At 48.6% G+C, this 12307-nt stretch overlaps 1 protein-coding gene across 6 annotated transcripts in view; it reads left to right on the top strand.

Annotated features, from left to right (window-relative positions):
* The window catches only part of RBFOX1 (RNA binding protein, fox-1 homolog 1), a 2271070-nt gene that overhangs the window by 300446 nt on the left and 1958317 nt on the right, over positions 1–12307 (top strand). For all 6 annotated transcript variants that reach the window (XR_002342915.1, XM_021088068.1, XM_021088065.1 and 3 more), the window contains exon 3: positions 12086–12145. Coding sequence is in view for 5 of the 6 variants with exons in the window: in XM_021088068.1 (XP_020943727.1) it covers positions 12086–12145 (60 nt within the window). In the remaining variant the exon portion in view is untranslated. The remainder of the gene's footprint in view (positions 1–12085; positions 12146–12307) is intronic.

Here is a 12307-nt window from a genome sequence, read left to right as displayed (position 1 = left end):
GAGGTTGTATAACACACCCAAAGTCACACAGCTAGGGAGAGGTCCAGTTTGGTGTCTGAGTCTCATAGGTGCTAGAGATCAAATGACGTGATTCATGCAGAGTTGTTGCTGCAGAATGCTACACACACAGCAAAAGCCAGTACACAGCTTAGGGGCATCCATGAGTGTTATCTAACATACTGGGCCTCAGTTGCCTCTCTGTGACACGGGGATGAGAACAGTTATGACTGATCGGGCTTTGATGAGCGTCTCATTGAATAGCCTCCTGTGATGAAGGCTGTCATCCCTGCTGTACAAATAGGAAAGCCGAGGCTTGGAGAAGCAGAGAGGGCTCGTCAAGGTCATGGTTCTACTGCAAGAGCAGGATGCTTGAAGGAGAGCCCACACTCTTAACTCTGCGGTATAGCGGTTCTCTGGCTGGTGCCTCTTTCTTTGCAGGGACTGGCCTCCAGGGTTGGCCCAGAGATCTCAGGCGCCTCCAGGCATCTCTGGTTCCATGGGGCCCCAAGCACGTCCCTCTAATCAGCCTGCCCAGTGCTCCATGCTCCAAGTGTCCCTTTGCTGCATAAATGGCCCATGATTTTGTGCGGGTTACTGACAATGTCTCTCCCAGGAACCCTCAAGAAATCCTGGGCAGATTGGATAAAAAGCCCTTGTCAGACATCCTAATTTTAGTCTTCTCCCTTGTGATTCCATTCAGGAAGTATTTATTTAACACTTCACTTGTTTTGCCATTCTCCCCGACTTCATTTTGCAAAAGCTCCTGTAATAACCCACGTCTCCCTCACCAGCCTCCCGCTGCTCTCGTCCTTGGGAAAACTTGAGTGCCGTGTTCAGCGTCTCGAGCCAGAAAGATGTCCAAGTTTCCTCTCGCATCGCTAATGCCCTCCTCAATCGCCACATAGCGTCTCCCAGTGTTTTTTTTTTTTCTGGGACTTCTGTATGCCCCGTCTCCCCACGTCTCATTAGATATTGTTGCCCATGTGCCAGTGACACTTTCCATGCCTTGCGTTTCCTCGCAAGGGCAGGGTGATGAAGCATTGCTTCTCTCCCAGACACGTCATACCTTTCCAGCTTCCATGCTCAGAACCCTTGCCTTGCATAGCAGCCTGCGCAGGTAGGCTACCTGAGTGTCAGCTACCTCGGGGGTCAGAGGTCAGCCCTGCACCAGGAGTGACCCATTCACTGCACCTCACTTGCTCCCAGGAAACTGAAACTCTCCACACATTGAGGGGACCAAGGTTCCACTCCTGCTTGTGCTTATTTCTTGATGCAATGAGTCAGTAACTCTATTAGCCCTTCCTGATACATAGCCTATTCATTTGTATGGCTTTTGAGATGAACAGAGGAGAAAGTTTCTCTTGATGGTACAGATGCATGTAGTAGGGTGGTTTTACATGTTTATTTATTTATTTATTTTTGTCTTTTTGTCTTTGTTGTTGTTGTTGTTGCTATTTCTTGGGCTGCTCCCGTGGCATATGGAGGTTCCCAGGCTAGGGGTTGAATCGGAGCTGTAGCCACTGGCCTACGCCAGAGCCACAGCAACGCGGGATCCGAGCCACGTCTGCAACCTACACCACAGCTCACGGCAACGCCGGATCGTTAACCCACTGAGCAAGGGCAGGGATCGAACCCGCAACCTCATGGTTCCTAGTCGGATTCGTTAACCACTGCGCCACGACGGGAACTCCTACATGTTTATTTTTATTTGAAAAAAAAAAAATGGTCCAGGCAGCAAAAGGGGGAGAGATATCTGGGTCTGATGGATTTTTTTTTTTTTTTGGTTCTTATTAAGGAAGAAAAAACAAAGGTAAAATATACATAACATAAAATTAATCATTTTGAAGTGAACTACTCAGTGGCATTTAGTTCATTCACAGCATTGTGCAACCATCATCCCCATCTAGTTCCCAAACATATTCATCTTGCAAAACAAAACCTTGTATCCATTTAAGCAGTTCTTCCCCATTTCCTCCCCTCCCCCCAGGCCCTCCAAACCCCTAGTCTGCATTCTGTCTCTACCGATTTGCCTATTCTGGGCATTTCACATCAATGGAATCATACAACATGTGGCTTTTGTACATGGCTTAGTTCATTTAGTATAATATTTCCAAGGTTCCCCCATGTTGCAACATGTATCCGAACTTCATTTCTTTTTATGACTAAATAATACTGTTGCCTGGATAGACCACATTTGTTTATCCATTCGGTCCTTGGTGGACATTTGGGTTCTTTCCCACGTTTTGGCTCTGTTTGGGGTCTTTAAACTTTGCATACAGTTGTCCGGGATCCATGGCTGCCCTCTGCACTCAGCTGGTTTTTCCCTTGTGAATATTCTCTGTCTGTACTCGCTTGCCTCTTTCTGGAGAGAGCAGTCAGAGGGTTAGGAACTGCCAGGGTACATGAGAACCACGGGATCTCACCATCAGGAATCTGGCACTGCTACTTGCATGTGTCCTGCCACCCCGTGGGGTGATCTTGATTCCTCAAAGGACAGCCCCCCCTAACCACCAAAACATCTCCTCTGGACTTTGACCCACAGTTCACAGCCTGACAGTCCATCATAATCACCTAGGGAGGGTGAAGAATGACCAAAACTCATGCTTCACCTCCAGAAAGCCTGGCTTGATTTGTGTGGGGTCAAGTCCTGGCATTTCTTGTTTGCTGAAAGGGCTGAATAGTGACCTCCAAAACATATGTCCAGGTCCTAACCCTCAGAAGAGCCAGGAGTGAAAGCTCTGAGAAGGTGCTGTGACATTGCCCCTTTTCACATTGCAACATTGGTTCCTTATCTATGGCAGACAGGATGAAGCTGCTTTGGTGTAAGACGCTCTTCAGAAGGGACCATATAGTTCCAAATGTTTGCTAATGATCTCTCTGATAAGGGACTTGTACCTAGACTGTAAGAAGAACCCTTCTAACTCCATTACATCAAGACAAATACCCCAGTTTAAAAATAGGCAAAGGATCTGAATGGCCAATCCTCCGAGGAAGGGACACAAATGGCCGACGAGCATATGAAAAGATGTTCAACATGGCCAGTCATCCGGGAAATGCAAATCAAAACCACAGTGAAACCCCACGTCGCACCCACTAGGTTGGTCCAATCAAAACACAGGTAATATACAAATGTTGACGAGAATGCAGAGAAATTGGAACTCTCTTGGTGGGAATGTAAAATGGTGCAGCTGCTTTGGAGAACAGTCTTCCTCACATGATTAAACCATAGGACCATTATGCTTTGCCATGTGCATTACCACACGAGCCAGCAAGTCTACTCTTTGGTGTTTACCCAAGAGAGTTGAAGCATATGTCCACGTAAGAACATGCACGTAAATATTTATAGCAGCATTGCTCATGAGAGCCAAAAGGTGGAAACAACCCAAATGTCCATCGACAGACGAGCAGAGAAACAAAGTGTGGTCCATTTCCATCCACACAATGGAATACTTTTCAGCCATAAAAAGGAACAAAGTTCTGATACATGCTACAGCTTCGATCAATATTACGCCAGTCACAAAAGTCCGCATATTGTATGATTCCATTCTGTGAATGTCCAGATTAGGGAAATTCATAGAGACAGAAAGTAGATCAGTGGTTGCCAAGGACTGGAGGCTCTGGAGGGAGAGTGGGTGATAACCAAAGGATACAGGCCTTCTTTTTGAGATGGTGAAAAGGCCCTAAAAATGACAATGGTGATAGTTGCATATGTCTGTGAGGATACTCAAAACCACCGAAGCATACACTTTAAATGAGAGAACTGTATGTTGTGTGAATTTGGTCACAATAAACCTGTTTTAAGAGAGAGTGGCTGAGCTCTGTGGCACAGAGCCCAAGTCACCGTCTAGCTTCTGACAGGTAACGAGCTGTGTCATCACATACATTGAAGCACATGGGAAATGCGCATTTAACTGAGCTTTGCTTTTCTAGCCTAGCGTCCCGTCCCGGGAGGTCCAGCACTTCCTCTAGAACTGCACCAGGGCTAGTGGTGGCAGATGCGGTCTGTTCATGTCTCCATAACCGAGGGACACGTTCAAGGGACAGACCATGATACACCCCCCGCCCCCCGCTCCATCGAGCTGCACTCCACAGTGTTCCCATGACCTTGGGAGCAGGGACTGAAAGAGTGTTTAAGTGGGAGCGATGTGAACCACTTTTCACTTGAAGACATGCCCTCTGGCATAGAGAATGGGCCTAGTTGGAGAGAATGCGGGGTCAAGGAGGCTGTACTTAGTTGGAACTGCTGCAGCGGAGGTGCTCTGAGTTGAGGCATGAGCATCGGGGCTGCCATATGGGACAGGCAGCCCACAGGTGGAAATATTTCACAGGTAAAGTGGTACAGCTCGGGGGCTGACTGGATGGGCAGGTGGGAATACGGGGGTGGTCTTTGCAGAAGCAAAGAGAGGATGGTTTGCGGCTCCCTGGATACCATGGCTCCCTAGGGGCATCTGAAGGTAGTTGAAAAACCAAAGCCTGTGTGAGGCCATGGGTCAGGTTGGGACCAGGGTGAGGAGGAACCTGATGGGTGGTTCCAGTGATCTCCTAGGTTCTGAACCACCTGTGGGAAGCTGCTGACCTCGTTCTGTGACCTCCTTATGGGTGGTTTTTGGAATGATGGAGGGAATGGAGGTGTGCCAGGGAGATGCCTTTTTTCAGCCACAGCATTTTGGAGAGAAAGTCTCATGGGGGCTGTGACTACCTGCCATAGGTTCTAGGGCTTATGTGGTGCCTTATCCATCATGACGCCAGGAAAACTGGGAGGCCATGTTCTGGGCGGTGGCAGGGGTGTATGGCTTGTGATGGCTTGGAGACTGGGTCTCCAGGGTTCAGACCTGAGCTGCTCCCCTGAGTTGTGCAACCTTGGGCAAATCTCATCCTCCTCATTCAGTTTTCACTTTCATTGTAGGAGTGTGGTGGTTCTCTCTTTCTAGAAATGGGTGACATGATTACTGCCATCTTCCAGGTGAAAAAACTCAGAGCCTAGGAATTAAGTGTCTCAATCAAAGTCACGAGGCTCACAATGGACTCAGGACCGTTTGAGTGCTGGCAGTCAGACTCCACAGCCTGTTTCCTTAATCGCTACACTAGTCTGTCTCTTGATGAGGGGTAGCTACAAAAAACCCTGGGTGTCTAACTTTTGACAAAATCCACAATTAACTGGGTGGATGGGTCCTGTAAGATGACCTAGCCCTCAATTATTTTTGTTTTTTTTAAAAAATAATTTTACACATATAGATTCTGAAACTCAGAGAAGTTAAGTGACTTTCCTGGAGTCACACAGAAAGTCAGCCAGACTCCTTCCTGGAACTCTACCTGACCCTCTTTGCAGCTCTCCTTCCATCCCCCTGCTCTGACCTGCAGCGGATTGTTTACTGAGTCCTGGTGACCCTCTCCTTCCCAAATTCACCCTCAGAGCCCTTGGGCCACGGGGCCAGGGTCTCCTCTGGTGCTGCCCTGACGGATGTGAAACCCAGTTTTCCATAGCTGCATATTGATGTCTTAGACAACAGCCTAGCGTTTCAGAGGAGCCTGCATGTTACAAAAAGGGGCAGCAGGTGTTATTTGGGCTAAATTGACCTTGAAATTGATTTCTTTATTTTATGACTTACTGAGAGGAGATTAATACTTTTTTTTCCTGCAGTCTGAAACAATTTACATGGTAATAGAAGGCATAGTCAGTCAAATAAATTGCTGGAAGTGGTCGTGTTCCAGGGGAAAAGAATACGGAGCTTACTCACATTGATTTCTTTGCCCCGGGGAGAAGCAGAGATTTTAACATCTGGGAATAGGGAGCTAAATTTTATCTCTCATTTTAAAAGCAAAGGACTGAGGCGCTTAATCTGACATTTACACGGAATTTTCTAAGTTGGTGGAAGTGAGGGAGCCTGAGTTCCTTGCTGAAGGTTAACCGGCGTTTACTCAGAACGGCTCTGGCGGTTTGAGTCAGGGAGAGCAGGTGGGGCCCAGATAACATTTTCATAAGATGGGCCCTGGGAAGCTGGCTGCCTCGCTCCCACCTGCCGAGGAGACCAGGAGCTGAGAGGCTGCTGACATAACCTTGCACCCAGATCCAGGTGGGGTTGCCGAGGAGCCACGTGGCGGGGGACCCTGCTTCCCCGTTTCTGGCCTCACCCTGTGGCTCTCCTACCAGAGATGGGGTTTGATGTCAGCTGTCGCGGCAGCATGCCTAGATAGGGCAGCCTCTCCGAGTGTGTTCGGGATGGATTCTGAGACTGCATCTGGGCAGGAAAATGCAGCACTTGATTAGTACTGCCTGCCCTGGGAACCTGAGGGGCGATTGCGGCTTGCGTGCCACATACTTGCATTTCCTGGTTAAAAACAACCTTTAAAAGAATCCCCCCAAAGCCAACATTCCTGTATTCAGAGTACATTGGCAGGGCTCTTGTCCTCCCAAGCAACCCCAAATCATTTGACACGTTAGGCAAACTAAATTATTTTTCAGAAAATGTCTAGAAATGACTTTGGACCCAGAGGGCTTTGCTAGTATTTATGTGTACTATTCCCTCAAATTATTTTCCTTTCAAAATAAAATGTTAAGATTGTAATTGATAATTCGTGCCAGACCAGAGCACACATTTCAAGAATGGGAGAAATAAAATTTTCTCTTTCCTATTCCATCCTGCTCAGCCAACTAGTTTTTCTCTCTATAATCAGCATTGTGTTTCTCGTCTATTCCTCTGGAGGTTGCAGTGCGTGTGATATATATGCATGTATTCTTAAAACAGTGACCAGACTGGCACGCTCTGCATACCACACTGTGTTTTACCATTTCCCCACCATTCTGTAGTGATCCACATCATTATATTTTCTAGGGGTGTCTGGATGCATCATACCTTATTTACTTGGTCTCTGAATAATGGAAATTTACGTTGCTGTTGTTGTTTTGTAATGAAAAAAATTGCTTCAACAAATATCCTTGATATTGGCCATTTCTCCCATGGGCAGACACTCTATAGCAGAGATTCCTAGAAGTAGAATTGCCAGTTTTGGAGTTCCCATTGCGGTGGCTCAGCGGTAATGAACTTGACTAGTATCCATAAGGAAATGGGTTCAGTCCCTGTCCCTCTCAGTGGGTTAAGGATCTGGCATTGCCTTGAGCTCTGGTGTAGGTCACAGACACAGCTTGGATCTGGTGTTGCTGTGGCTGTGGTGGAGTCCAGCAGCTATAGCTCCAATTCAACCCTTAGCCTGGGAACTTTCATATACCACAGGTGTGGCCCTAAAAAAAAAAAAAAATCCAGTTTCAATACTATCAACTTTGGCGTTCTCTTGTGGTGCAGCAGGCATTGTCACTGCAGCAGCTTGGGTCACTGCTATGATGCGGGTCCCATCCCTGGCCCAGGAACTTTCACAAGCCATGGACACAACCAAAAAAAAAAAAAAAAATGCTATCAACTTTTAAAATGTTGCTCAATGTCTAATTCCACTAAGTATAAGAAAATGTGTCTCTGCACTCTTATGGCCTTGACACTTTGTTTGACTTTTATCTTTGCCAATCTTGGTAAAAAAAAAAAAAATGACATCATCTTAATTTGCATTTCGTTTATTATGTGTGAAGTCGAGGACGTCTTAGTGTCAGTAACAGACATTTGCACCGCCACATCCTCTGTGAACTGGCTGGACATCCCCGCTGCTTTTTTTTTTTTTTTTGTATTATCCTTTGTTGTCTTTTTCTTTATGGTATTATTTTCCATGCAAGAAAACTTTTTATCCAAAAATTTAGATAAAAAAAATAAAGAAGGCATGGAAAAAAATAAAAAGAAAATGACAAAAAAATTCAGATTTTCTAGGTTTGGTGTTATAATTAGAAAGGCATTCATCAGTCTGAGATGATAAAGAACCTACATGATTGGATTGAGTATGTTATGTCCTCTAACAGTTCACAAATTAAGGGGTTATTTTGACGTTTTGCTTTGGCACATGCGGTCTCCACGGGGTGGTGGAAATATGTGTTGTCTGGGGTCACCTAGGCTTAGGCTCCTCATCCCACCCTGTTTCTCTCAGCACCCAGACTTCTCAAAGAGCACCACACCCTCGTGGTCGGGACCTTTTAGGGTGCAGTGGGGCTGGATCGCCTGGCAGAGCCTTGGAGAGCTGACCCCATCTGTCTTTCACAGCTGGGTTCCCCACAGGTCTTACTGGCTCTGTCTCTGAGACCCCACTGTGCCCCCAATCTCTCACCTTCTGTCCATCACTCAGGAGGCTTTAAGTAGCCACAGTCTTGGTCTTCTGTTAACCTGAAGGATCAACCCTTTAAAGTTCATTTCTGTTCGGGCAGTGTCACATTCTAATGCTATCCAGGAGCTCACACCTGTTTGTGCCCAGTCCCTGAGAGGGTGAGGCTAGATGGTCCCCAGGGGCTCTCTGCCATGGCCGTTGTTTAAACTGGCTCAGGAGTTCCCATTGTGCCTCAGTGGGTTAAGAACTGGACATAGTGTCCGTGAGGATGCAGGTTCAATCCCTGGTCTTGCTTAGTGGATCCAGCACTGCTGCCAGCTACAGTGTAGGTCATCAGTGCAGCTCAGATCCCATGTTGCTGCGGCTGTGGAATAGACTGGCAGCTGCAGCTCTGATTGGACCCCTAGCCTGGGAACTTCCTTGGGCCACAGGTTTGGCCCTAAAAATAAATAAATTAATAAATGGGCTCAGTCCCTGTCCCTGCTGCTGGCGATTTGTACCCCAGCTTCTAGAAGCTGTAACTGAGTCACAAGAGGCAGTAAGTCCAAGGGCAGAGGGCTGGACTTCCCAGGAGGATGTGAGGCCCAGGGAAGGGGGGCAGCTGCACATGGGGCAAAGGTAAGAGAGGGGGCAGCATCTGGGGAGATGACCAGCTTAGGGGCCTGTCTGCGGCCCGCGGAGGGGAGGCAGGCAGATCTCTCTTGTCCTGAGGTCTCATTAGGATGGACCAGCCTGAATCGGAAGCTGTGGAGGTTTCACTGTAATGACCGAGGGAGACACGCAAGGCTTTCTGGGAACGAAAACCATGTGAGACAGCTGGTGCCCCCCTCCTCGTCTTTGAGTGACGGTGTCTCTTATCTCATCTCTGTCTCCCCAGTCTGGCTTAGAACCTATTTACATGCCTCTCGTTGTTTTCAGGGTGAGGAGGGAGACAGGGACACGGGGCTTGGGTGTTGAGTCGGCTGCTTTGTTCAGGACAATACAGGGCTGTGCTAAGCGGGAGGGGGGCTGCCAGCCCAGGCAGGTGTGTGCACCATGGCAGGGCTGTGGAAAGGCCTGCAAGAGGTGGGAAGGGCAGAGAGGGGCTGAGGAGGAGGGCACCCTGAACTGGTATGGCCCCTCTCTCGGGGTGAAGGCTCCTCTGCTTTGGCTGATTGACTTGGAGGGAAGCACAGCTCAGTGAGGGATGGTCAGCCGAGTGGAGCCAGGGCCTCTGGGACCCTGCGCTCAGGCGAGTGGGGAGGGGAGGCCCCTGGCTGGTGGGAGGGGGCGGGAAGTGAGCATGGGGCAGAGAGAGGAAGACGCACTACAGGGGCAGCTGGGAGGCAGTTCCTTGGTTGACGAGGTTTCCAGGTAAGGTCATACTTGCATGTAAGTTAGTTGTCTCTTTCCAGTCCGGGGATTCGGGCCGCTGGGGGAATGGCTCACCTGGGACCTCTCTTCTCATCCCTCTTAATCAGCTTCTTCTGGAAGGCTCTGAATTTTGGTTTCACCCCAGATTCACCTTCCCAGAACTAGTGGCTGCTATGGAGCCAATACTGGCCTTGAACAAGAATACTTTGGAAACCTAGAGCCCATGACCATCTTCACCTTGGCTCCTGCTCCTGAGGGAGAGCCCATGACCAGTGCCGCCTGGGCAACTGTGCATCTCTAGACTGGAAGTGGGCAGAGGGACACATCACCTGGCACAGCTGTGACAGCAGGGTCCCTTTCAAAGAAAAGACTGTACAGGAGACAGGGATCCCAGGGGCTCTGTAATATTTGAGTCTCGTCCGCGGGTTGAGTCCTGCCGTTGGGCTGAGCTCATCACTCAGGCACAGCTTTTGGTTGGTGTGTCTAAATGTCTCTACAATGAGGCCAAGAAGGGATCGAGGGGAGCCAGCCATTCTCAGGCCAAAGGACACCTGTCAAAGGAGAACTGGTGCATCTGTCAGGAGAATCGCCCTTTGGCCACGTCCTCCCCCTCCTCTCCCGCTCAGGCGGCTGCTCTGGGCAGTCGCTGGACAGGGGACTATGATTTGTGCTTAAGTCCATCCCTCCCTTCCTTTTTTTCCTTAATTCATTAATTCGTCTTGGTAACCTGGGGAGGGGGCGTGAGGTCTGCTCTCTGTGGACAGGGAGGAGAGGTTCAAAGACAACTTTGATCTTCTGTTGTCAGCGTTTTCTATAACTGCCGACCATGGGAAAACCGCAACATTGGGAAATGACAAGCAGAGTCGGTTTTCTCCAGGGGGGTTCAGAACTGTGTGCAGAAATGGCTCTCAGGACGGCTGTGGGGGTGGGTCTGGGTAGCCGGCTGGTGCCGCTCCTTCCCTCGTTCCCTCTCTTCCTGTTTTTAGTCTCTGTCTCTTTTGGTTTCTGGGTCTCTGTCCTTATCTCAATCTCTCTCAGGCATGGACACACATGCACGGACACACACACACACATGCGCCGACATGCACACACACACAACACATATGCACACACATAACATACACACGCGCGTGCGCACACACACTTGCACATACACATATGCACACATGCACACGCACATACATGCATGCATGCCCCCCCCCACACATGCACACACATACACATGCCTCCCTTTCTGCCCAGGAGGCCTAAGGGTGACTTGAGGTGAAATCCCAATGACCTTAATGAACACGTGGAGCTTTAGGCACTGCTAGCATCTCTTGGAGGGCGCTGGCATCAGACTAGGATGGGGACTGGCCATGACCCATCCCTGTGGGCAGCGTGTCCTGGAGAAGTGGCCAGGGGCATCAGAGGGAGAATTCGGCCACAGTGACTAACACCCACCTGCTCACATCTTGGTTTAAGTCTGGCTCCACAGCATCCATGCTGAGTCACCTGGGACAAGTTCTCAGCCCCTGTGTGTTTCTCCGCCTACAACATGGGGCCGAGATGGAAACCTCCTTCTTTGCTCCCTGTGAGGGTTAAAGAGGGAAAGGCACGAAAAGCACCAAGCGGATAGGTGCTCCATAAACGTGGGCTGTTGCCACAGTGGAAAGTAACAGGGTGGCTAGGTGTGGCTCTCCGGGGGGCCCCCTGTGCCCTCAGGCTAGGATAGAGTGTCCACACTCAGAGAACAGCTAGACCAGCGCTGCCTCATAGAGATCTCACCAGAGCCACGTGTGAATTTAAATTTTTCTAGTAGACACATTAAAAAGTAAAAAGAAACAGATGGAATTAATTGTAACAATATATTTTGTTTGAAATATTCATAATATATTTATATATTTAAATCTAATAATACACTTTATTTTTATATATTATTAAATATTATCATTCTAACATGTAATCGATCTGAAAATATTAATGAGATATTAATATTAAAGGAATATTTTACTTTTTTTTTTTTTCTCGTTAGTGTCTTTAAAACCCAGTGTGCAGTTTAGCGCTCCAGCACATTTCAATTCAGACCAGCCATACGTGGCTAGTGGCTGTCGTACTGGGCAGTGCAGGTCTAGACCCGCTCTAGGAGTGGGGGCAGGGGAGGGTGGGCACACCCAGTGCCCCAAGCTGGTGAGAGACCCAAGGATCATGCTAAACCATGTTGCTCCGAATTAGAATTTTTTCCTCACCCTGGGTTCCCTCACCTATTTTATTTTTATTTTTTGCTTTTTAGGGCCACACCCACAACATATGGAAGTTCCCAGGCTAGGGGTCTAACTGGAACTACAGCTGCCAGCCTACGCCACAGCAACAGCAATGCCAGATCCCAGCCATGTCTGTGACCTACACCACCGCTCACGGCAACGCCGGATCCCTAATCCACTGAGCGAGGCCAGGGACCGAACCCGAAACCTCATTGTTCCTCTTCGGATTCCTTTCAGCTGTGCCACGCCGGGAACTCCCCCTCACCTGTTTTTATCTTTGTTTTTGCCAGGACTACACATCTGAAAATCCAGCCCTCCTGTCCGGTGCCAAGAACAGCCCACAAGACCCAGTAAGTAGAGGCATTTTGCTGAACAGATTAGCGTTTGAAACTGCTTTTGCCTCCTTTTCTGCCTCCTTTGGTCGCCGTCATCAATCACCGGGAGTGGTTTTTACCTGAAACTGATCTTGCGGGAGAAGTAACTGGGTTTGAGGGGAATAAAGGTTCCCAGGC

The sequence above is a fragment of the Sus scrofa genome, chromosome 3 (assembly GCF_000003025.6).
Source record: "Sus scrofa isolate TJ Tabasco breed Duroc chromosome 3, Sscrofa11.1, whole genome shotgun sequence".
Classification (NCBI taxonomy): Eukaryota; Metazoa; Chordata; class Mammalia; order Artiodactyla; family Suidae; genus Sus; species Sus scrofa.
The sequence above is the reverse complement of the archived record's forward strand: the minus strand, read 5'-3'. Positions and strand labels throughout refer to the sequence as shown.